Source organism: Ranitomeya variabilis, chromosome 1 (assembly GCF_051348905.1).
Source record: "Ranitomeya variabilis isolate aRanVar5 chromosome 1, aRanVar5.hap1, whole genome shotgun sequence".
NCBI classification, from domain to species: Eukaryota; Metazoa; Chordata; class Amphibia; order Anura; family Dendrobatidae; genus Ranitomeya; species Ranitomeya variabilis.
The window spans coordinates 146,908,117-146,933,655 of NC_135232.1; the positions used below are offsets into that span (position 1 = coordinate 146,908,117).

Sequence of the window (25,539 nt, forward strand, 5' to 3'; positions counted from 1 at the left end):
ATTTATGCTTGGCTGCTGTCACACACTAATAGATATTTTTCTCCTTCGCCTCATTGGGGGACACAGGACCATGGGTTATGCTGCTGTCACTAGGAGGCTGACACTGTGTCCCCAATGAGTGGCTCGGAGAAAAGGATTTTACGGTGAGTACACACAAAAATCCCTATTTTTATTGCAAACAAACAGTTTTTGCATCACCATATTTTGAGAGCTATAATTTTCCCATATTTCGTCCGACAGAGTCATGTGAGTGGTTGTTTTTTGTGGGACGAGTTGACATTTTTATCAGTATCATTTTCAAACACGACATTTTTTGATCGCTTTCTGTTCAGAGGCAGAATGAACCAAAACCAGCAATTCAGGAACATTTTTTTTTTTTGTCATTTCTCGTGTGGTAAAATTGTTAAATGCAGCCTTATTCCTTGGGTCAATATACGTACAGCGATACCACACTTAAAATATAGTTTATGTTTTGGCGCTTTTACACAATAAAAACTATTTTATATGAAAAAAAATATGTTTGCATCGCTTTTTGATCGTGTTTTATTCCACTTTTTGTTCAGCGATATGATAAGGCAGATTTGTTTATAAAAATATTTATTTATGGGTACAATGTAATATATACACATTTTTTTTTTTAAATTATTTTGGGACTTTTTTTTTTTTTTTTTTAAATATTCAGTCCCTTTACATGCCTGATAAATGCTATCGCTGTATTTCGATAGCAGCTTTTAGCGGGTTAAAGTGCCGGGAGCGGGGCAAGCAAGTGCCAGGTGTCAGAATTAGCTGACACCCGATGGCGATCGCCCTCCTGTGCGCGGAAGATTGCCATGACCTGTATATACTGTATTGTGCAAAAACGCATTGTGATTGCGATGGTTTCAGAAAATTGGCGCAAAACCTACACTACCATCCACAATGTGTGACTGCAGCCTAAAACATATGATTGATTTTATTGCTGCAGTACTTTTGAATGAAGTGACGGCATTATGTCTAACCTGTAAAGCTTCTTGCCTGTTGTAGAATTCATTATCTTCCGGAGGCTTAATGAGGTAGCAATGGTTACAACACTTTTTAAGCTCCATCATGATGTTTAAAAATCCTGAGGTACTTCCTTTCGAGCCTTTGCTCAAAGCCTTATAATTCCGTGTTAAGATCCACCTGAGGAAAGGACAGAAACAATGACTAGAGCTCTTTTACAAGAACATACATCCTGGATAGGGTACTGATATAATTCAATGGGGCTTTACATAGTTATATTTTCACATGGCGGTATAACAAGGCAGCATGAGATAAACTCTTGGCATAACTATTGGATGCCAAATCACATGAAATTTCCAGCACTAGCGCAGGAATAGTAAGGGTTAGTAGGATCGGAGATACAAACCCAATATAAAATAATAATGTTATTAATACTCATTGTGGTCCAAAATTGCATGCATAAGTTAATGTTCAGAAACAACCCACGGCACGTATACTTACTTATAGTACTGCTTCTGCAGAGCACTCATCTCAACTCTCAAAATTTGTTCTACTTTAGCTGGTAAAGATTTCTCCACATCTTTCTTTACTCTTCTTAGAAGGAATGGCTCAAGTTCTTTGTGAAGACTTGCATAGCCATATTCTCTGCCTTTACCATGCTCCTCCTCAAAGTGCTCCCAAGAGGAGAACCTATTATAAAATATATACACAAAAATAATCTTTTGTTTAGTCTGCTCTATGGAAGAAATTGTAGCTCTAAGAGTTGCAGAAGGCACAAGACAAAAGGGGTCATAACACTAAAAAAAAGTGTGTAAAACAGAGAATTCCCCAAATATTATAATGGAAAAGGACATCTTATACAGAATACAACATCTCTAAGGCTTCGCAGTCCGAATGGTTTGCGGTTTTCCTGACCAGAACTGGACAGGCTCGAATATGCCTCCAAGGATGTGGAGTTCCAGTTAGGAGACACTTATGGACAGCCTGTGCATCGTATTCGGACCACGAAACATGGATGTATAAAACAGGCCCAATATTCTACGTATTAATGCTTTCATATCTGAATCTCTTACTTTTCTGGCATAATGAAGTGAAGCAAGGACCACAATTCTTTAAGGGAGTTCTGTAAAGGCGTTCCAGTGATGAGGAGACGATGATTTGACTTGAAGTCTATCAGGGTCTTGTACAGCAGAGAATCATCATTTTTCAGCCGATGAGCTTCATCAACACCTACGAAAGACCAGTTAACACCACCTAGGAAAGACTAGGGAAAAGAAAAGCAACAACTCTGTTAATAGTTTCTGTGACTGACTAGAGTTGAACGCTCATATTCAAGAAAATTTAAGGGGCTGTCCACTGCTAAGACAACTCCCCTTTTTGATCTAAATGTTTGGTGCAGTTAAAAAAAAAAAATTCACTCACCTCCCATGTAGGCGCTGTTCCAGCCGTGTTGGCATTTGCGCTCCCAGGGATCTCATGCGGTTGATATGAAAAGTGACCCTGGCGCCCAATCAGAGCTGGTGTCAATGGCCACGCCTTCGGACAAATCGAGCATCAACAGGAAGCGAGAGCAGCCGCAGCGCTGACTCCCTTTTCATGCTCGATGTCTGAAGGTGGGGTCAGTGACGCCAGTGCTCACATTTCGTAACAACCGCATGAGAATCCCAGGAACCCGAGTGCCAACACCGCTGCAACAGTGCCAGCACGGGAGGTAAATAAGCTTTTTTACTTTATAGGGGCAAAGCTTATATGTGAGAAGGGGTTGTCCAAGTAGTGGGCAACTTCTTAAAGTCACAATTAACTTTTTAGTTAGCTGCTGGCAATTTGTTTTCTCTATTGCTTCATTGGGGGACACAGGAAACCATGGGGGTGTATGCTGCTGTGACTAGGCAATACAAAAAAAGTTAGCTCCTCCTCAGTAGTATACACCCACCGACTAGAAACAAGACGACCAGTTTAGCTTAGTGTCAGTAAGAGGCAGACATGGGTCTTTTATTAGACCCATATTTACCTTGGCTTTCTCTTCTATCCCATGGAGGGGAAACAGTGTCAACAGTCACACTGATATCCCATGTAGAGACAGAGTACGGCATAGACTGACAGCCCGTATCCTCATCTGTCTATCCGGCAGGACCCTAGCCTCTAACACATCATAACACATCAAGAGTATTCAGGTGATCTCAGGAAGGGTCCAGGTCCCCACTCGTGCCCACCAGAGCCAGACAGTGTCAGGAGGTACAGACATCCAGCAATCCGATGAGGTTTGGATGTTTGATCTTATATCGGAGACATCTTCAGGGACGAAGAGTTACCCTTTTTTATCCTGCAGGTTCACCTCCCCCTGTTCCCCAGGAAGATGACTGGACATTAAGTGTTACTCACAGGATTCACTATACAGGGGCTCTTTATTGTGTAGTTGTACATGTGGGGCTCTTTATTAGTGTGTGATGGATCATGGGCAGTGCATTGGAGGTGTCTTACTAGCCTTTTGTTTTCGGCACAGCCTCGTCCTCCTCGTCGCCCTGGTTCTTCATGGAACCCTTGTTCTCAAATTTAGCCCCCCGCTTAGCTTGGAGCATTCTCTTGCGGCTGGGATACGTCCCCGCAATCACAGCCAATCAGTCGCACTGGCTCTTCTGTACTTCAAGCCCACCGTCCTCAGCCAATCACAGTGCGCCTTGCTCCCCCAGATGCCTGCACCAACCGTTACATGAGGAAAGGTGAGCTGCAACTACTACTGCTACTATTACAGTGTTTGGGCCGGTTCCTGGCTGATTAAAGACTCTTTATTCCATCAGTCTAATCCACATTATGGAGAGTCTCTTCAGCCCTGGGATTCAATTCCTGAAGTCACGCAATTCCCTTCTCCAACATCGTAAACCACAGCCATAGTTCGAGAGCCGGTTCAGTCCTGGATCAGATGTTTGAGAACCACGAAAACAAGTTCCTTACTCCAGGAAAGCCTTGTATCCTTCTTGGTATTTAGAGTCAGTTTGTTTTTCCTCTCCCGGTCATTACATTTTGACTTCCAGGTACAGAATTGTCTCACACGGACAGACCATTCCAATTTAAGGAATCTCTGGCTATGTGGCCATGTGGTTCACAGGTTCAGCACTCGTACCCAGCTGGTTGGGTTGGTGAGTCACCCTCCACCCTCTGTTGCCTACACAAGGCACCCTGTTGCCAGGAGCAGGCATCTTCCCAGGGTTCACCCTCCCCCAGATGGTTAGACGTCACTGAACAGACTGCAATTAACGATCTTGTCCTGTTGCAGTTCATGCCAAAGTAAGCGGTCCTACATTCGAGGATCCTGGTCCCCTTCCTGCCTAGAAGGTCCGGGTTGGAAAAGGGTTACCCAAGAAGCCTCAGGGGGTCAGTACTTATTGTTTCCAATACGCTGGACCAGTCATTCTCATATCGGCTAGAGTCCTCATCAGTAACATTCTTTTCACCAAGTACGCCCTTTCCAGCTCTCAGTTTCACACTGTTGTTCTTCAGTACTTGGATTCTAGGTTCAGACCTCTCCATGGTTACCTCCCAGATAGTTGGTAGGTCTCCTTCCCATGCTTTGCAAGGCTTTACTCCAGCCACTAAAGTTTTTTCTCATCTAGCCATCTCCCTATTCAGTGTAGGACAATTCCTATCCTTCCATTCAGGATCTCCGGCTTATGTAGTGATGTTGCCTTCAACATTCTCAAAGACAGCTAAATCCTGCGAGTTTATCGCAGCGCAAATTCACCGCAGTGAAATGCTTCCGGTGAACTGCGGTAAACTCACCTCTGCACCGTGAGACTTTTTGTCACTGTGCTAGCGGTGATCTCACCGGAGGGAGTTCATTTGCCCGGCTGGGAACGCAGCCTTGGTGACTAGAGGTAACATGATGAGGTCACCGCCGCTCACTGATCATTCATCAGTGGTTCAAAGCATGGACGGTCGCATCTTGGCACCGTTCAGATTGAAAACTATTAATCATCCCCAGACATGGATTACCGCATTGAACAGAACGATGGACAGGTGAGGGATATTGTTGTGTTTTATTTTTGTAATATTAGCGGAGACTAGTGATTCAATGGAATCGGCGTTAGGAGAGTATTACTGTGTTTGTTATTCTTAAATAAAAAAGGGAAAGTGTGGCTTGTTTTTATTTCAAATAAAAGGAGAGAGAAGAGAGAGAGAAGAGAGAGAGAGAGAGAGAGAAGGAGAGAGAGAGGGGGAGAGAGAGAGAGAGAGGGGGAGAGAGAGAGAGAGAGGGGGAGAGAGAGAGAGAGAGAGGGAGAGAGAGAGAGGGAGAGGGAGAGGGAGAGGGAGACTTTTTTTTTTTTTTTTCCGGAAATGAAGATCCTTCTGGGCATGCTCAGAGTTGAAAAACTGGATCCGTCGCTGGAGTCCAGTGTGTGACGGTGAGTGACGGATCCTGCGTCCATAGGCTTCCATTATAGCCGACGACAGACAACACAGGATGCGTCGCTGACTGATTTTCCGACGTGCAGAAAAAACGTTTCTATGAATGTTTTCTTTGCACGACAGACCGTTATTTCACGACTGATCCAGTGCACGACGGACGGCCATCTGTCCCAATCCATCGCTAATACAAGTCTATGGGAAAATGCAGGATCCTGCATTCTCAAAAAACGACGGATTGTGACGGATTAAAAAAAAACCACTAGCGTCGTGTGACGTACGCCGCAATGCGTCGTTTTGGAGAAAAAACGCATCCTGCAAAGTTGCCCGCAGGATGCGTTTTTTTCTCCATACACTTGCATTAGCGACGCATTGCCACACGTCGCATCCGTCATGCGACCGTCGGCACAAAAAAAGTTCCATGTAACTTTTTTTGTGCGTTGCATCCGCCATTTTCGACCGCGCATGAGCGGCCAAAACTCCGCCCCTTCCACCCCGGACATTACAATGGGGCAGCGGATGTGTTGAAAAACTGCATCCGCTGTCCCCGTTGTGCTTTTATTTCACAACGTGCGTCGGTACGTCGGGCCGACGCATGGCGACGGCCCCGTACCGACGCTAGTGTGAAAGTAGCCTTACAGACACCCAGGGGCACTGAAGCTGGCTGGACCCATCCAATTTAACAGCAGCGCTTTACAACCTTTATAGCACAGGGCTTATGTACCATGTTCCTTGCCTAGGACAGAATGATAGACTACAGAGATGGCCAGCCATCTAGACAATGAGCAGTTAACAATCCATTGATGACAAAAGATATTTAATAAGACAACGACAAAGTTGCTTGAATTCATAAGCACTTGGTAATTTAAAACAAACAATTAACCTGAGAATAAGGGTACTGTCACACAGTGCCATTTTCATCGCTACGATGGTACGATTCGTGACGTTCTAGCGATATCGTTACGATATCGCAGTGTCTGACACGCAGCAGCGATCAGGGATCCTGCTGAGAATCGTACGTCGTAGCAGATCGTTTGGAACTTTCTTTCGTCGCTTGATCACCCGCTGACATCGCTGGATCGTTGTGTGTGACACCGATCCAGCGATGTGTTCGCTTGTAACCAGGGTAAACATCGGGTAACTAAGCGCAGGGCCGCGCTTAGTAACCCGATGTTTACCCTGGTTACCAGCGTAAACGTAAAAAAAACAAACAGTACATACTCACATTCCGGTGTCTGTCCTCCGGCGTCTCAGCTTCTCTGCACTGTGAGCGCCTGCCGGCCGGAAAGCGAGCACAGCGGTGACGCGGTGACGTCACCGCTGTGCTTTCCGGCTATGGTGCTTACACAGTGGAGAGAAGCAGAACGCCGGGGGACAGACACCGGAATGTAAGTATGTACTGTTTGTTTTTTTTTACGTTTACGCTGGTAACCAGGGTAAACATCGGGTTACTAAGCGCGGCCCTGCGCTTAGTAACCTGATGTTTACCCTGGTTACCCGGGGACTTCGGCATCGCTCCAGCGCCGTGATTGCACCATGTGACCGCAGTCTACGACGCTGGAGCGATAATCATACGACGCTGCGACGTCACGGATCGTGCCGTCGTAGCGATGAAAATGGCACTGTGTGACGGTACCCTAACCCTTAAAGAAAGGCAAAGGAGGATGAATATCATATCAGCGCCTAAGGGGATGCGATCTTGGGGTGTTCACATATTTTTGTCACGTAGTCTACGGGCAGATGGTAAGATAACATCAAAGGTGAGACATCTACTATGGTAACATAAGCTGGGAAAGATAGCGAGGATATGCCAACTAATAAGCCAATAAAAAGACCCAGCTTTTCTTTGAAAATAGATAAATGGCCCCAATATTGGAACAAATATGGTTATTTTTATCATTTTATATTCAGACTAAACTGGCTCAGCCATCTGTTCACACAATACTGAGTACTGTGCACTGTAAATGACAAGCCCTACATTTGTACCCTCAGGCTACTTTCACACTAGTCCGTCGGCACGGGCCGTCGCAAACCGTCGGCCCGACGTACAGTGTGTTAATGTAGCACAACGTGGGCAGCGGATGCAGTCTTACAAGTTTTACAAGTTACATGGAACTTTTTTTGTGCCGACGGTCCGCCAAAACACGACGCATCCGTCTCAAGATGGATGCGACGTGTGGCAATCCGTCGCTAATGCAAGTCTATGGAGAAAAAACGCATCCTGCGGGCAACTTTGCAGGATGCGTTTTTTCTCCAAAACGACGCATTGCGATGGACAGCAAACAACGCTAGTGTGAAAGTAGCCTAATAGTATAATAATCTCATAATTTGCTTCATTGGGACAGAGTAAAACAATGCAAGACTACCCTTGCAATTTTTAAATCCATGATTTAACACTTAGATCACTGGTTATGCCACATCCTTAAAAAAAAGGGGTAAAACTTTTGATAGAATGTTAAACTTACTTTGTCCTTAAGTAAAATTTCATAGGTGGTTAATACAACATTGAACTTCAATCGCTTTGTCTGTAGGTGCATCCACTCATGTGTCCGGATCTGAAGCAAAGAAATCTGGTTTAGGTAACATGAATCAGAGCAGAATGGAGAGTGCGCCAATAAAAAGAACAAGTACTGATAGGTGGGGGCAGGGATCAGACTCTCGGCAACCTCCCTAACTAGCTGTCTAAAGGGGCTGTTGTGATTGATGGTAATCAAAGTTGCTTTGCTATATTTACGCCCACCTACTTAGTAGAAGGGGTTGTGCTGCATGGTCCCATTGAAGACCTTACTGACCAGCTGAACAGTGGGAACGCAGAGAGTCAAAGCATGAAGATCTAATATAGATAGATTTTTTTTATCCTACGAATAGGTGATCAATTTTGAGATTCAGTAATGACCCCTTTAAAGGCTTGTCCACAATTAGGAAAAAGGGTCCCTTTTTTTCTATGCCTGGGGCTGCAGCCTTCACTGGGTGTGGTAATACTAAAAAAAATTCCAACTAGCTCTGGAAACAAAGCTAAAAATTAAGCAAAAGCTGCCCACGTTAACAAATAATTAATTTTTCTTGTGAAAAATCTTGGACATAAAACGAATACCAATATAACTGCAAGTTCAACTTACCACATTTCTACTATTAATGTCCCCCAAGTACACCACAGCATTCATTAATGGGGCCCAATTCTGGATTTCTCTTTGCCAGGACGTTAAAGTAGAAAGGGGAACCACAATCAAAAATGGCCCATAAAGCTGATGTTCATGGAACAAATAATTTAGGAAAGAAATGGTCTGAATGGTTTTTCCCAATCCCATTTCATCTGCCAAGATGCAACTGTTTCCTCTGTAGAAAAAGGACAAATTCAATTATTTCTGATGCCCAACAGAAGCACAATTGCAGTTGCAATTCATTTTCATTGTCAATGTGCGCCAACATAAAAGCAAAATGACATGTAGCATTAAACTGCACTAAGCGTAAACCTGGTCATAAGGGGTTCTTCCAACATATATTTATCACATATTGGCAAGGGTGAATAGGGGGAGCAACAGTCAGGTGCCCACCAGAAGTGTACATAGAAATCATGGGGCCCCAAAGCAATAGTCCTAATTGTACCCCTTTACACTTGTGCTTCAATAAAAGTCTCCCATTCCCTCCAACAAATAAATGTTATTAGTGGTGTCATGCCACATAGCATAGGTGTAGTCTCAGAAAGGCATATCTCACAATCTCCCTGCAGACAGACATGTACTGAAGCATTTACACAGCAATATTTCCACTATTGAAGCACTTTAGTGCTCTCACCCACTACATTTAGCTAAAGGCCATGAAAGGAGTATGTTGCTTCCCAAAATGGTCCCTATGCACGGAATATTACCCCCACAGTTCCACTCACAGTATAATGCCCTTCACAGCCACAGCCTGAGGTTGCAGATGCTTTTGTAGTTGTGACTTGGAGGGGGAGTACAGGGTCATTCAGCACCGGGTTTCCCAATTTATAAGGGTGCTGCTATCAGCAGTAGGCCACTGATTCCTGCTGATCAGACATATGTCACCTAGCCTGTGATTGCCTAATAAATAACTGTCATGGCACAAGCCCTTTGAAGTAGCAGTAATATAATTTGCATGCAAGAAATACATGTAAGTAACTAGCAAAGAGAATAATGCAGCACTTACTTGCACCATGAGTGTGCCAGCCAGTTTAGGCCATTTAACTGATAGTCTCTTAGCTCCAGTGCATCAGTCCTTCCAATGTAGGATGGCTGCTTCTTCAGAGCCACAAACCTTGGCCTTAGTTTTAAAACCTGAGACAAATATTACATCTGTTCATACAATCCAGCATGTAGCACAAATCATTAACATATGGAGATCAGTGTAATCACATACACACTAATGCTACTGATGTCTAAAAATGCTAAAGAAATACTGCGCATAATATACTTGGAATTTATACTCCGCGCTTAGTAATTCCCACCTGTGCAGCTGTATTACAGGTGGGCTTTGGTCCTATAACACTGATTTGCAATTAGAGGGGTTCTTCGCTGTCAGATAATGTTCCACATCTGGTGTAGATTGATAAAAAAAATAAGCCGTGCTTTGATTGCTTTCTCTGGGTCCTTAGGTGAGCTGCGATTAAGACATCAAAGCTCTGAACTCCGAAAGGGAGATCCATGTACATTGGCAATGATACGGAGCTCACTGATTGTCTGCGGCACTAATGTCATGTCGACAGTGCTGCAACCAATGTCAGACACCAGAAGCAGCAGCAGACACTCACCAGTGGGCAGGAGAAAGAGGACAATGTGTATGTTTTTTTTTAAACAAACTACAGCTGGAAGCAGAATCTTATCTGAAAGGGAACACCACCTTTAATGGAAAAAAGTGATCATCAATTAGACAGGAATCTGCTCATTTGAAGATTTTTCATTGCATGAAAGCTTATGGAGATTGTTGCCCTATTAAGAGAGAGGAAAATACAGCCAGCCACTCACTGTACGACAGAAATATGAGCTGGTAACATATAGGCAGGAATTGTCTTTAGTGGGAAAAGCAAAAGTTAAAAATAAATAAATAAAAAAAGGAAATACGTTCCATGATACTTTGGAGCAAGACATAAAAGTTGTCCATGTATATTTAAGGTGGTACAATCGCAGATAATTTGCAAACTACCATTCTTGAAGGCTGGCGTAGATTACAGTCTGCTAAAAATGTGATCTGTCACATAGGCGTTTTTCTAGCCTGCTTAAACTACAAGAATATGGCATTAACCACCCATATGGGTCGATCACTTCATGCCTAATTCTGCATTTTCTCCTTGTCAGACAGTTAAAGTAGACCTGCTGGTTTACACTATGCATTACCTTTATATGAACAGCGCCCTATACGGGCCTTGATTGTGTAAATCTATACTAAGCAGTCATCCCCTCCATGAATGGGTAGGTGGGGAGTGGCTGCCTATTTAGTATTCTGAACCTGTGTTGCCAACATCTTGCTATATGGGCTGGCTGCACCTTGTAGTGCATTTGTCCAAGGACCTGGGCAGGTAAGGGGTGCTGCCTTTTCTCTGCAGCTGGTTTAGTCTACCAAGTTAACGGTGCCATTGACTTGTTGCCCTATGGCTGAAACTAAGCTTATACGTATTGTCAGCTTTCAAAAAAAGCAAACAAAAAAACAAACAACTATCACATTTGGAGGCAGCCTGTTTCAACAAGAATCTGCTTCTCAGATATTTCTGCAATGGACAAAAGTTAGCAAAGTCTCGTTTCTTTAGTAAAGGGGTTGTTCGAAGTGATTAAATCATTACTGGTTTCATCTAAAAGCAGACCATATAATTTCTATTTGTAGTGTCTGGTATTGCAGCTCAGCTCCATTGACGTGAATGAGGCAGAGCTGCAACACCACATACAACCCGAGTACAGGTGTGGCACTGTCTTTGGAAGAAAGCAGCTATGGCTATTTGTTTTCAGAGAAACTCTTAGACTAAACAAGCTCTATCATATTGATAAACACTGGGAGGACGCGGGGCGGGGAGGACGCGGGGCGGGGAGGACACGGGGAGGACGCGGGGAGGAAGCGGGGCGGAGAGGGGAGGACGCGGGGCGGAGAGGGGAGGACGCGGGGCGGAGAGGGGAGGACGCGGGGCGGGGAAGACGCGGGGCGGGGAAGACGCGGGGCGGGGAAGACGCGGGGCGGGGAAGACGCGGGGCGGGGAAGACGCGGGGCGGGGAAGACGCGGGGCGGGGAAGACGCGGGGCGGGGAAGACGCGGGGCGGGGAAGACGCGGGGCGGGGAAGACGCGGGGCGGGGAAGACGCGGGGCAGTCCTCTGTGTCTATTAACTCTTACCTTGCATTCCTTAAAAGGAATGGTTTTGGACTGATTTCTACTGAAGTATTCATCGATGTGTGCCTGAAATTTTTTTGCGATAAGTGCACCATCCTCCCAACTGCATTCTGAATACGGAAGCCCCTGCCACTTGCAAAAATAATCTGGGTATCCTGCTGCAGATTTCTGATTGGAATGAGCTGGGGAAAAAAATGTACTGTGAGCTCAAAGCATCTACACATTTTATAGCTGTAGAAGAACAATGAAAGCACTGATCACTAAAGCTCACAAAGGGTTAAAATACACTTACTATTATACTTTATAGCATTCCAACATATTCCACAGCACTTTACAGTGAGGAAAAATGAAGCTCTAAAAAGACATTTAAAACATTCACCAACACTTGCTAGAAAGAATATTACAGAACACAGAATCTTCTGTATCACGGCTCAGCTCACGCCTGCCATAGCGGCAGATTCTTTGTCTGAAGGACTTTCCATGGGAAGAAGTGTAGTTTTCAATAGGACAGCAAACAGTAATGCATGCTGGGATTTCCTTGCCATCAAATCTGATGAATTGCAAATGAAGCTGCAAACAGAGCCTTGAATACGAATGTGAACATAACCCAACTTTCATTTAAGGTCATCACATTACTGCTGCCCACTACAGGCAGTATGGAGTAGGTACAGGCCCCCTGCAGAGCCTGCATGTCAGCAAGCCTCAAGTATAGGGCAATAGCGGAAAAATGGACCCAAAGTTAGGTTCTCATCATATTAGGTGATCACAATTCTGTATATGCCACAGACAGCTTTCACTGTATACTTATACAGCTGAATAGATCTGATGAAGACTACCGTGAAAACATGTATACCGCATGCTGGGTGCTTATTGGCACACAGTAATGACTTCATCCCCCTGGTTCCCAATACGTATAACAGAAAAATGTATGCCAAAAGCTCAGTATGAGGTCTATAGTCACCGTGCTCACCAATGATTCTTTCCACAATTTGATACTGTTTATGAAGGTCATCTGTCAGCTCCTGCTGACAGTTATAATACTCTATATCTTCTGGAGAAGCAGCTTTCAACCTACAAAATGTAAAGGACAAAACAGTTTAATCTTACTTACTTCTTAGGAATCTGAAAAAATTGTTAAAGGCAATCGAAGTGAGAAGCCCAAAAGTCAATCTTACAAGTACAAGTAGATTAGTGGGAGAGGATGAGGCAGGAGAGACCCTCATCTCATTTTCTTCCTCACGCCGGACTGTCAATCACGCCACTGTGTGAACCAGCAAACTGTGATTAAAGATCATTTTTACTAACACTGTAGCATCAAATAGGTGAATAAAGGGATCACTGAGCATCTTATTCAGAGGCAGAGGACGGGCTCCTAATTTATTATAGGGGTTAATCCCCTTGACAGGTTCCCTCTAAACGTCCTATCCGCTCATGTCAGGAAAGATTCAGAAAACCTCTCCCCCGGCTGCAATCTGTTTTTTTAAAACACATTGTGCTTTTCTTCCTCTCCCTGGGTTCTGCCTGTATAGTTGACACAGGCCCCTGGGCTCACTGACTGGCTGCAGTATTCTCAGCGTGAGGCCACTGCCACTGGCCAAGCTCAGCAGTTCTGCCCAGATAGACAACACGGGCCCCTGAACTCACTGACTGGCTGCAGTATTCTCAGCGTGAGGCCACTGCCACTGGCCAAGCTCAGCAGTTCTGCCCAGATAGACAACACGGGCCCCTGAACTCACTGACTGGCTGCAGTATTCTCAGCGTGAGGTCACTGCCACTAGCCAAGCTCAGCAGTTCTGCCCGGATAGACGACACGGGCCCCTGAACTCACTGACTGGCTGCAGTGCTGTCAGCGTGAGGCCATGACTACTAGTCGAGCTCTGCAGTTCTGCCTGTATAGATGACACGGGCCCCTGAGCTCACTGACTGGCTGCAGTATTCTCAGCGTGAGGCCATCACTACTAGCCGAGCTCTGCAGTTCTGCCTGTATAGATGACACGGGCCCCTGAACTCACTGACTGGCTGCAGTGCTGTCAGCGTGAGGCCATGACTACTAGTCGAGCTCTGCAGTTCTGCCTGTACAGACGACACGGGCCCCTGAACTCACTGACTGGCTGCAGTGCTGTCAGCGTGAGGCCATGACTACTAGTCGAGCTCTGCAGTTCTGCCTGTATAGATGACACGGGCCCCTGAGCTCACTGACTGGCTGCAGTATTCTCAGCGTGAGGCCATCGCTACTAGCCGAGCTCTGCAGTTCTGCCTGTATAGATGACACGGGCCCCTGAGCTCACTGACTGGCTGCAGTATTCTCAGCGTGAGGCCATCGCTACTAGCCGAGCTCTGCAGTTCTGCCTGTATAGATGACACGGGCCCGAGCTCACTGACTGGCAGCAGTATTCTCAGCGTGAGGCCACTGCCACTAGCCAAGCTCAGCAGTTCTGCCTGTATAGATGACACGGGCCCCTGAGCTCACTGACTGGCTGCAGTATTCTCAGCGTGAGGCCATTGCTACTAGCCGAGCTCTGCAGTTCTGCCTGTATAGATGACACGAGCCTGAGCTCACTGACTGGCTGTAGTATTCTCAGCGTGAGGCCATTGCTACTAGCCGAGCTCTGCAGTTCTGCCTGTATAGATGACACGAGCCTGAGCTCACTGACTGGCTGCAGTATTCTCAGCGTGAGGCCATCGCTACTAGCCGAGCTCTGCAGTTCTGCCTGTATAGATGACACGAGCCTGAGCTCACTGACTGGCTGCAGTATTCTCAGTGTGAGGCCATTGCTACTAGCCAAGCTCAGCAGTTATGCCTGTATAGATGACACGGGCCCCTGAGCTCACTGACTGGCTGCAGTATTCTCAGCGTGAGGCCATCGCTACTAGCCAAGCTCTGCAGTTCTGCCTGTACAGATGACACGAGCCTGAGCTCACTGACTGGCTGCAGTATTCTCAGCGTGAGGCCATCGCTACTAGCCAAGCTCTGCAGTTCTGCCTGTACAGATGACACGAGCCTGAGCTCACTGACTGGCTGCAGTATTCTCAGAGTGAAACCATCGCTACTAGCCGAGCTCTGCAGTTCTGCCTGTATAGATGACACGGGCCCCCGAGCTCACTGACTGGCTGCAGTATTCTCAGTGTGAAGCCATCGCTACTAGTCGAGCTCTGCAGTTCTGCCTGTATAGATGACACGGGCCCCTGAGCTCACTGACTGGCTGCAGTATTCTCAGCGTGAGGCCATCGCTACTAGCCGAGCTCTGCAGTTCTGCCTGTATAGATGACACGGGCCCCTGAGCTCACTGACTGGCTGCAGTATTCTCAGCGTGAGGCCATCGCTACTAGCCGAGCTCTGCAGTTCTGCCTGTATAGATGACACGGGCCCGAGCTCACTGACTGGCAGCAGTATTCTCAGCGTGAGGCCACTGCCACTAGCCAAGCTCAGCAGTTCTGCCTGTATAGATGACACGGGCCCCTGAGCTCACTGACTGGCTGCAGTATTCTCAGCGTGAGGCCATTGCTACTAGCCGAGCTCTGCAGTTCTGCCTGTATAGATGACACGAGCCTGAGCTCACTGACTGGCTGCAGTATTCTCAGTGTGAGGCCATTGCTACTAGCCAAGCTCAGCAGTTATGCCTGTATAGATGACACGGGCCCCTGAGCTCACTGACTGGCTGCAGTATTCTCAGCGTGAGGCCATCGCTACTAGCCAAGCTCTGCAGTTCTGCCTGTACAGATGACACGAGCCTGAGCTCACTGACTGGCTGCAGTATTCTCAGCGTGAGGCCATCGCTACTAGCCAAGCTCTGCAGTTCTGCCTGTACAGATGACACGAGCCTGAGCTCACTGACTGGCTGCAGTATTCTCAGAGTGAAACCATCGCTACTAGCCGAGCTCTGCAGTTCTGCCTGTATAGATGACACGGGCCCCCGAGCTCACTGACTGGCTGCAGTATTCTCAGTGTGAAGCCATCGCTACTAGTCGAGCTCTGCAGTTCTGCCTGTATAGATGACACGGGCCCCTGAGCTCACTGACTGGCTGCAGTATTCTCAGCGTGAGGCCATCGCTACTAGCCGAGCTCTGCAGTTCTGCCTGTATAGATGACACGGGCCCCTGAGCTCACTGACTGGCTGCAGTATTCTCAGCGTGAGGCCATCGCTACTAGCCGAGCTCTGCAGTTCTGCCTGTATAGATGACACGGGCCCGAGCTCACTGACTGGCAGCAGTATTCTCAGCGTGAGGCCACTGCCACTAGCCAAGCTCAGCAGTTCTGCCTGTATAGATGACACGGGCCCCTGAGCTCACTGACTGGCTGCAGTATTCTCAGCGTGAGGCCATTGCTACTAGCCGAGCTCTGCAGTTCTGCCTGTATAGATGACACGAGCCTGAGCTCACTGACTGGCTGCAGTATTCTCAGCGTGAGGCCATCGCTACTAGCCGAGCTCTGCAGTTCTGCCTGTATAGATGACACGAGCCTGAGCTCACTGACTGGCTGCAGTATTCTCAGTGTGAGGCCATTGCTACTAGCCAAGCTCAGCAGTTATGCCTGTATAGATGACACGGGCCCCTGAGCTCACTGACTGGCTGCAGTATTCTCAGCGTGAGGCCATCGCTACTAGCCAAGCTCTGCAGTTCTGCCTGTACAGATGACACGAGCCTGAGCTCACTGACTGGCTGCAGTATTCTCAGCGTGAGGCCATCGCTACTAGCCGAGCTCAGCAGTTCTGCCTGTATAGATGACACGAGCCTGAGCTCACTGACTGGCTGCAGTATTCTCAGTGTGAGGCCATTGCTACTAGCCAAGCTCAGCAGTTATGCCTGTATAGATGACACAGGCCCCTGAGCTCACTTACTGGCTGCAGTATTCTCAGCGTGAGGCCATCGCTACTAGCCAAGCTCTGCAGTTCTGCCTGTATAGATGACACGGGCCCGAGCTCACTGACTGGCTGCAGTATTCTCAGCGTGAGGCCATCGCTACTAGCCAAGCTCTGCAGTTCTGCCTGTACAGATGACACGAGCCTGAGCTCACTGACTGGCTGCAGTATTCTCAGAGTGAAACCATCGCTACTAGCCGAGCTCTGCAGTTCTGCCTGTATAGATGACACGGGCCCGAGCTCACTGACTGGCAGCAGTATTCTCAGCGTGAGGCCACTGCCACTAGTCAAGCTCAGCAGTTCTGCCTGTATAGATGACACGGGCCCCTGAGCTCACTGACTGGCAGCAGTATTCTCAGCGTGAGGCCACTGCCACTAGCCGAGCTCTGCAGTTCTGCCTGTATAGATGACACGGGCCCGAGCTCACTGACTGGCAGCAGTATTCTCAGCGTGAGGCCATCGCTACTAGCCGAGCTCTGCCTGTATAGATGACACGGGGCCCCCGAGCTCACTGACTGGCTGCAGTATTCTCAGCGTGAGGCCATCGCTACTAGCCGAGCTCTGCAGTTCTGCCTGTATAGATGAGACGGGCCCCTGAGCTCACTGACTGGCTGCAGTATTCTCAGTGTGAGGCCATCGCTACACTATATACAATAACAGACACCGGGAGCAGTGGCGTAGACAAATTTAGCATAGAGGCGGTATTTAAAAAAAAAAAAAAAAAAAAAAACAGAACCGTTTTAAAGTGTAATCCGTTATTTTTCCCCATAAATGACTAATACAAGTAAAAATGAGAAACTTTGTAATATATACAGTACTTAATCAGTGAAATTAGCATTTTATCTTCTCCCCCCAGTTTGGTCTTTGACTCTGATTTCGGTGAAGAGATATTCCTATTACTGAGATAGGAGATGACACCTGCTGCTTATAAGGCTCTACAGAGGAAGGAGGATGAGGTAGAGGCAGACACAGACAGTCTGCTGCAGGTTCTCCTGAAATTACAACACCTTTTCAAATACTCTAGTCCCACCCCATCCTCCCATGTAAAATATGTACTCGCCTCCAAGGTCAGCGGCATTTCAGCAATGCTGGCGCTGTCATGTGGGGGAAGGGCGAGTGCTGCAGCCAATCTGCAACCGGCGGACATAGCACAAACATCAGCAATACAGTGCCAGTCTAGGAGAAAACTATACGGTTTTATTATACTACATGGGGATGACACATCAGAAGGGGATGTTTAAGTAGTAGTGAACCTCTTTAACCCCTTCATGGCATATGACGTATATTTAAATGATATGTCATTGTCCATGACTGTTGCGGGCTCCGACGCTCAGCCCACATCTTTCCCTGCAGATGATAGCGGATTTAATCATGTCATGTGCCTTTAACAACCTCGGGTGGATAAGAGCTCCACACACGGCTGTTAAAAAGTTAAGTCCCGATCGTAATTGCCCTACTATGCATAGCACAGACTATCGCTGCTTCAAATCTCCTAAGGGGACTATTAAATTAGGTAAAAAAGTGAGAAGAAAAAAGTTTTAAAATATGGGGAAAAATAAACCCCACAAAACTTGAAATCCCCCCACCTTTTTGCCTATTGGATAAAAAACAAAACAAAAAAAAACCACATTTGGTATCGCTGAATTCAGAAATGTCTAATCTATTAAAATCTAAAAGGTAATACGATCGGTAATCAGTGTAACGAGAAAAAAGTTAAAATTCCAGAATTTTAAGTTTTTGACACTGCAACACTGCAATAAAATGTAACAAGAAGTGATCAAAACATCGTATCGTCCCCAAAATGGTATACATAAAAATGTCAGCTCGGAGCGCAAAAAAATAAGCCCTCATCTAGCCCCAGATCACGAAAATGAAAATGCTACGGGTCTCAGCGACATGGCAACAAACGCAAAAATGGTTTGTTTTTTCATACAAATTTAAGAACTGCTTTTCACCACATAGACAAAAAGTAACCTGTACATTTTTAGTATCTGCGTACTCGTACTGAATTACTGCAAGGTCAGTTTTCACCATACAGTGAATATGGTAAATAAGTTAAAAAAATATATGATTGGGGAATTGCACTTTATTTGCAATTTCACCGCACTAGGAATTTTATTCCAGTTTCCATACTATGTTAAAACCAATGGTGCCATTCAAAAGTATAACTAGTCCCACAAAAAACAAGCCCTCATAAGGCTATATTGACGAAAATCTAAAAAAGTTATGGCTTTAATGGAGGAAAAAATACCGGACTATAGCCATGGCTTAAAGGAGTTAACCTAGAGGGTCACTATTACAGAACTTGATCATTACCATCTTTTTTTTTCCTGCTCCTTTTTCTTGTAATTGTCCAGTTTCTTCATTCCCTTCACATTTTGCTGCTTTAGCGTTTCTTCGGTTTCCCAAGTATTATGGATGTGGGACCAACCTTTCCATTTAATTAAATACTGTGTCTCTCCGGCTTCCTTTGCCTTGTCGAAATTACCATTGGGATCACCATCAGCCTCAATAGCATATATCGTTGTGGTGCCACCAGTAACTGCCAATGGGGAAATATCAAATTACTAATATTTTTCACACAGAGCACTTACTCGTAAAGGAAAAAAAGCAATATTCAGACGTGCAACAATGCATAACCACATCATCAATACCAGTATAGCACCAAATCAAAGTACATACCCAATATCATTACACTTCTAGATTAGAAGACTCGTAGATGTCCGCACAATGCTGGGTTTCTCCCAGAGTGGTACAGGGTTGCTAGATTGCAGTGATAATGAAAAGCTGCATACAGAATTTGTGAGAATCAATCCGACTGACCCAGTCCAGTAGCTAGATCAATATTCTGCAGACTCTGGACAATAGCCCTGCGAGCCGCCTTCTATCTCCCTGCATCCGCAGCTATTCTTTTGATTAGCCCGTTTGGCATGGCATCACTACCCAATGGTGACATGGTGCCAGTTTGGCTAATCAAAAGGGGAGCCGTGGATGCCATCAGGTAAGAGACAGTTTGCAGGGTTCTCGTCAGATGGCCACAGAATACTGACCTATTTGCTGGACCAGGGTCCTGCAAAGTGATCTGCACCATCTATCTGTTGTCCTGAAAAGGAGACATGCTCAGCCCTGGAGTTTGAGACACCTCACAAAATTCTTAAAGAATAAAATCGCATCAAACAGTGCAATTCAGGTAAGCAGATACATGAGTTATGGTGACACACTACTAGGTGCATACATTATCCTAATGCAAAATAGGGATTTTTGTGTGTACTCACCGTAAAATCCTTTTCTCCGAGCCACTCATTGGGGGACACAGGACAATGGGTGTTATGCTGCTACCACTAGGAGGCTGACACAAAGTTGAGACAAAAAAGAGTTAGCTCCTCCCCTGCAGTATACACCCTCATGCTGGCTTCCAGAGACCCAGTTCATTGCAAAAGCAGTAGGAGATTAATAACAATACGATACCTAACATTAGAGTATAACATGTCAAAGAAAGTCAGTAACCAAATAGGTAACAAGCCATAAGGCTAACAGGGTGGGTGCTGTGTCCCCCAATGAGTGGCTCGGAGAAAAGGATTTTACGGTGAGTACACACAAAAATCCCTATTTCTCCTTCGCCACAATGGGGGACACAGGACCATGGGACGTCCCAAAGCAGTCCCTGGGTGGGAAACAATACAACCAAATAAACTCCGTGTACCAACTGACTATAAATGCGTGACGGACGCTTGCAGAATACGTCTGCCAAGGGCCGTATCCGCAGAAGATTGAATGTGGACATTGTAGTGCTTTGAAAAAGTATGCAGGCTGGACCACGTTGCGGCCTTGCAAACCTGCTCCGCCGTAGCCTGGTGCCGGATGGCCCAGGAAGCACCCAACGACCGAGTGGAGTGTGCTCTAATCCCCGCCGGGATAGGTCTGCCCCTGACCCGATAGGATTCTTGGATAGCAGACCGAATCCATCTGGCTATCGTGGCCTTAGACGCGGCTAAACCCTTTCTGTGACCCTCCGGGAGAACAAAGAGGGAGTCCGATTTGCGGAAATGAGCAGTTCTGGAAATGTACCTCCTAAGGGCCCGTACTACATCCAGGGTATGAAGGGCCTTTTTGACCCTGTGTTTTGGCTGTAGGCAGAAGGAGGGAAGAATTATGTCCTCATTAAGGTGAAAAGATGAGACCACCTTAGGGAGAAAGGCCGGAGATGGGCGTAGAACTACCTTGTCTTGGTGGAAGGCAAGAAAAGATGCCCGGCAGGATAAAGCGGCCAATTCTGAGACCTGTCTGATAGATGTCACTGCCACGAGGAAGGCAACCTTCCAGGAAAGGACAGTTAGTGGGACGTCCTGCAGAGGTTCAAACGGAGGTTCCTGAAGAACGCTCAGAACCAAATTGAGATCCTAGGTCTCTAACGGCATCCTGTAGGGGGGTACCACATGGGAGACCCCCTGAATGAAGGTCCTGACTTGCAGGTTGGTAGCGATCTTACGTTGAAACAACACGGATAAGGCTGAGATCTGACCCTTGAGGGAACTCAGCGCCAGGCCGGAATCCAAGCCGGAGTGTAGGAAATCCAAAATGGAAGGGATTGAGAAAACAAGCGGAGGGCGACCTCGGAGCCTGCACCACGCGAAGAAGGTCTTCCAGGTGCGGTGATAGATGCAAGCGGAAGACGCTTTGCGAGCGCTTATGGTGGGAATGACCTGCTGAGAGAAACCAGCTTGGGTTAGAATCCAGGTTTCAACAGCCACGCCGTTAAACGTAGGGCCCCTGAGCTCTGGTGGAAGATCAGCCCTTGGCGAAGCAGATCTGGACAGTCTGGTAAAATCCAGGGAACGTCGGATACGAGCTGGACGAGCTCCGCGTACCATGCGCGACGAGGCCAATCCGGGGCAACAAGGATGACCTGAACCCCCTCCGTCTTGATTTTTCAGATCACCTTCGGCAGTAAGGGAAGTGGAGGAAACACGTACGGGAGCTGGAACCGATGCCACGGAGATATCAGTGCGTCCACACCGATGGCCTGGGGGTCCCGAGAACGTGCTATGAAGTTGTGAACTTTGGCGTTCAGTCTGGACGCCATCAGATCCACGTCCGGGGTTCCCCAGCGAAGGCAGATTTGCTGGAAAACATCTGGATGAAGATCCCACTCCCCCGAGGCAAGACCCTGACAGCTGAGAAAATCTGCCGTCCAGTTCTCGACACCCGGAATGTGCACTGCGGAAATGGTAGAGTGGCTGGCCTCGGCCCAACGAAGAATGTGGGAGACTTCCTGCATCGCCGCCCTGCTGCGGGTACCCCCTTGATGGTTTATATATGCCACGGCTGTGACGTTGTACGATTGAACTCGGATTGGGTGACCCGCAAGCAGGGGGTGAAAGCGTCTCAGTGCTAGTCTGATCGCTCGAATTTCCAGGATGTTTATAGGGAGCTTCGATTCTCGAATCGTCCAACGCCCCTGGGCAGAGTGGTGTAGGAATACCGCTCCAACCGAGGAGACTGGCGTCGGTAGTTACCACTAGCCAGCGGATCGGGAGAAAAAAGACTTCCCCTGGAGGATAGACGAACCCAGAGTCCACCATGTGAGGGCTTGCCTGATCCGTGGGGACAGAGGGCATGGCCGATCGAGGGATAAGGGACTCCTGTCCCAGTTGTCGAGCAGAGCCAGTTGTAAGGGGCGGAGATGGAGTTGAGCGAAGGGAACAGCTTCTATTGCAGCCACCATTTTTCCCAGGATCTTCATGGCAAACCGGATGGACCGTGGACGAGGGTGACAGAGCGTCCGAACTCCATGCTGAAGCTCTTGGGCCTTGGACCGAGGAAGCAAGACCAGCCCCCTTGATGTGTCCAGGATCATGCCTAGGAATGAGATCCGTTGGGCAGGAATGAGAGAGGACTTGTCCGAGTTGATTAACCAGCCCAGGCGCGAAAGAGAATCCAAGGTAATGCGGACGCTTGCTTCGCAGGCCTGATAAGACGGACCTTTTAAGAGGAGGTCGTCTAAGTATGGCAACACGACCACTCCTCGAGAGTGAAGAATGGCCATGACGACCGCCATGACTTTTGTAAATACCCTGTGTGCCGTGGCAAGACCGAAGGGTAAGGCTGTGAATTGAAAGTGGTCCTCCAGGATGGCGAAACGGAGAAACCTTTTATGTGGCTGGAAGATTGGGATATGAAGGTAAGCATCTTTGATGTCTATCGATGCCAAGAACTCCCCTCTCTCCATCGAGATGACCGATCGGAGAGATTCCATCCTGAAGTGCCGTACTTTTACGTACTTGTTTAGTAGCTTCAGGTCCAAAATGGGGCGTACCGTCCCGTCCTTTTTTGGCACGACGAAGAGGTTAGAGTAGAAACCTCCGAATCTCTCGTGTTCCGGAACCGGAACGATGACCCCGCTTTGGCGGAGGGATTCGATGGCGCAGTGAAGAGCGCGAGACTGTGCTCCCGAACTTGGGAGACGAGAGGGAAAAAACCGTGCTGGAGGGGAGGCGGAGAATTCTATTTTGTAGCCAGACGACACCAGATCCCTGACCCATTCGTCGTGGACGACGGAGAGCCAGACTTGCTGAAAAAGAAGCAGACGTCCGCCTACTTTGGAGGTGTCAACTGGAATAGTCCCCGAGTCATTGTGGAGGGAATCTGGCAGGCCTGGACCCTCTGGTTCTGGGTTGCCTAGGCTTTCCACGCCAGGACTGATTCGGCCTGAAAGAAGGTCGAGAGTCTCTGTCTGAGCGAGCGGATCGTTCTGATCTGGATGAGGGGGCAGAATTGGACCAGAATGGGCTACTGCGATAGGGCCGAAAGCGAAAATATTGTTGTCTCTGAAAAGCAACTTTGGGCCTGTGTTGCGGGAGGAACTTGCTCTTTCCTCCTGTAGCGTCGGAAATAAGCTGGTCTAGCTTTTCTCCAAAAAGACGCCCGCTCTGAAAAGGAAGGGAAATCAGAGACTTCTTTGAGGAGGAATCTGCACGCCACTCTCTGAGCCAGATAGCTCTCCTAATGGTGATGGCGTTCGAAGCCGCAGTTGCTGCACAGTCCACTGCATCGAGGGACGCATACATCACGTAATCTCCAGCCATGGCAATTTGTTTGGCCAGGTCCGCCGCTTCAGACGGGAGTTCCTGTTCCTGAATGGATTTCGCGAGGGCATCTGCCCAGTAAACCATTGCCTTGGCAACCCAAGCCACAGCGAAGGAGGGAGATAGAGAGGAACCTGAGGCTTCGTACACTGAGCGAGCTAGAGAATCTAGCTGGCGTTCCATGGGATTCTTAATAGAAGCACCATCAGGAACGGATAAGAGAGTTTTGGTTGCCAAGTGCGAAACCGGAGGGTCTACTAGTGGAGATTCCGTCCAATCTTTAACAAGATCTGTGGAAAAGGGATACTTCGAATTACAGGGCCTTTTTTCCTGTAAAACGCTTATCCGGACGCTCCCTGTGTCGCCTGACTATATTCAGGAAATCTGGGTGAGAGGCGAACGTCTTGTTTCTCGTAAAGGAAGCCGCAAAATGACGCAAAAACGGGGGGCGGAGCCTATCGGGAACCGGCCTGTGCTAGGCCGAAGCCGGGGACTAATTTTGCGGCTTCGGCCCGGCGCGCGGAGCGCCGGCCCCTAAGGGAGACCCTGAAAAGGTGAAGGAGCACTCCGGAACCGCTGGGACGACCGACCCCCCCACCACATTATGGCACTTACCCCAAATAGAAGGGGATCACAGAGAAAGCTGCAGAGCTGTGCCCGGGGTGAATAGGACGGTGCAGGGTTGGGGGAAGCCTCTATCCACCATCCCCATAAAAAAGGGGGGTGGAGAGGAACCGTCCGCCTCCTTCCATCATCCACTTTCTCAGTGGTGATGCAGTGGGGGCTGCACGGATGCCACAATGCAAGGTGCCTCTGAACAGCCGAGGGAGAACCTGGTGGGCAAGGCAAAATGTCCGGCAATAGGCCTGGCTGCAGAAGAGGATACTGGAGGTGACACTCCAGTGCTCGTCTGATAAGGGAGGGGGAGATCGGTGCCCTTGAAGGGGCCAGTCGCCCCTAAAATCAGCTCAGGCAGTGGCTTCCCACGTCGCAGGAGAGGATACGGAGAGGTAAAACTCCCGTGCTCGCCTGTTGTTGGTTCGGGGGAGATTGGAACATGAAAGAATCCATCGCCCCCTTCGTCCGGAATAAAAAAGGTTTAAATCCAGTGTGCCTCCTACGGACACTAAGCTTGAACTGGGTCTCTGGAAGCCAGCATGAGGGTATATACTGCAGGGGAGGAGCTAACTTTTTTGTCTCAACTTAGTGTCAGCCTCCTAGTGGCAGCAGAATAACACCCATGGTCCTGTGTCCCCCCAATGTGGTGAAGGAGAAAGAGCAATTGACAAACCGACAGAGACAAACCTACCATTGTTCCTGAGCATTAACCAAGACAGAATTACATTATTACTGTAAGGGTATGTGTCCACGGGCCGGTTTATATCCAGATTAGCTGCGGATTTAACGCTGCATACAACCGCAGCGTTCAACCCGCAGCGTCCAGATGTTACAGCATAGTGGAGAGGATTTTATGAAATCATGTCTCCACTATGCGTGCGAACACGCATCCAGCGGCCCTGCGTTTATGGACATGCGGCGCGTCTTTTTAGAATGCAGCATGTCTGTTTACCTTGCGACGACGCTGCGTAGCCGCAAGGTAAATCACAGGGCCCTATGTACGAGGTGCAGAGATTCCGGATGTGTGCAATGAACACATCCGGAATCTGTGCGCATTAAGAAGGGGGCGGCCCTTTGGGCGGAGCGGGTTTTCCGTTCCGTCCAAAGCGCCGTAAATCCGGATGGTGGACACGCACCCTAAGAAGCAGACTCTATTATTCACACCTCACAGAGAGACTGTATTAGCAAGTGAATGGCAACCAAGGTCTGTAATACTGACCCAGGGGCCGTTGTTTGCCATCATACATGCTGTACATGAGCTCT

At 47.7% G+C, this 25,539-nt stretch overlaps 1 protein-coding gene across 3 annotated transcripts in view; it reads right to left on the reverse strand.

The window, feature by feature from the left end:
* The window catches only part of CHD1 (chromodomain helicase DNA binding protein 1), a 95,501-nt gene that overhangs the window by 48,166 nt on the left and 21,796 nt on the right, over positions 1–25,539 (reverse strand). For all 3 annotated transcript variants that reach the window (XM_077289676.1, XM_077289692.1, XM_077289683.1), the window contains 9 exons: positions 18,890–19,115; positions 12,685–12,785; positions 11,718–11,896; positions 9,550–9,677; positions 8,502–8,718; positions 7,848–7,937; positions 2,055–2,245; positions 1,483–1,671; positions 999–1,161 (listed from right to left, as the gene is read on the reverse strand). In XM_077289676.1, coding sequence (XP_077145791.1) covers positions 999–1,161; positions 1,483–1,671; positions 2,055–2,245; positions 7,848–7,937; positions 8,502–8,718; positions 9,550–9,677; positions 11,718–11,896; positions 12,685–12,785; positions 18,890–19,115 — 1,484 coding nt within the window. The remainder of the gene's footprint in view (positions 1–998; positions 1,162–1,482; positions 1,672–2,054; positions 2,246–7,847; positions 7,938–8,501; positions 8,719–9,549; positions 9,678–11,717; positions 11,897–12,684; positions 12,786–18,889; positions 19,116–25,539) is intronic.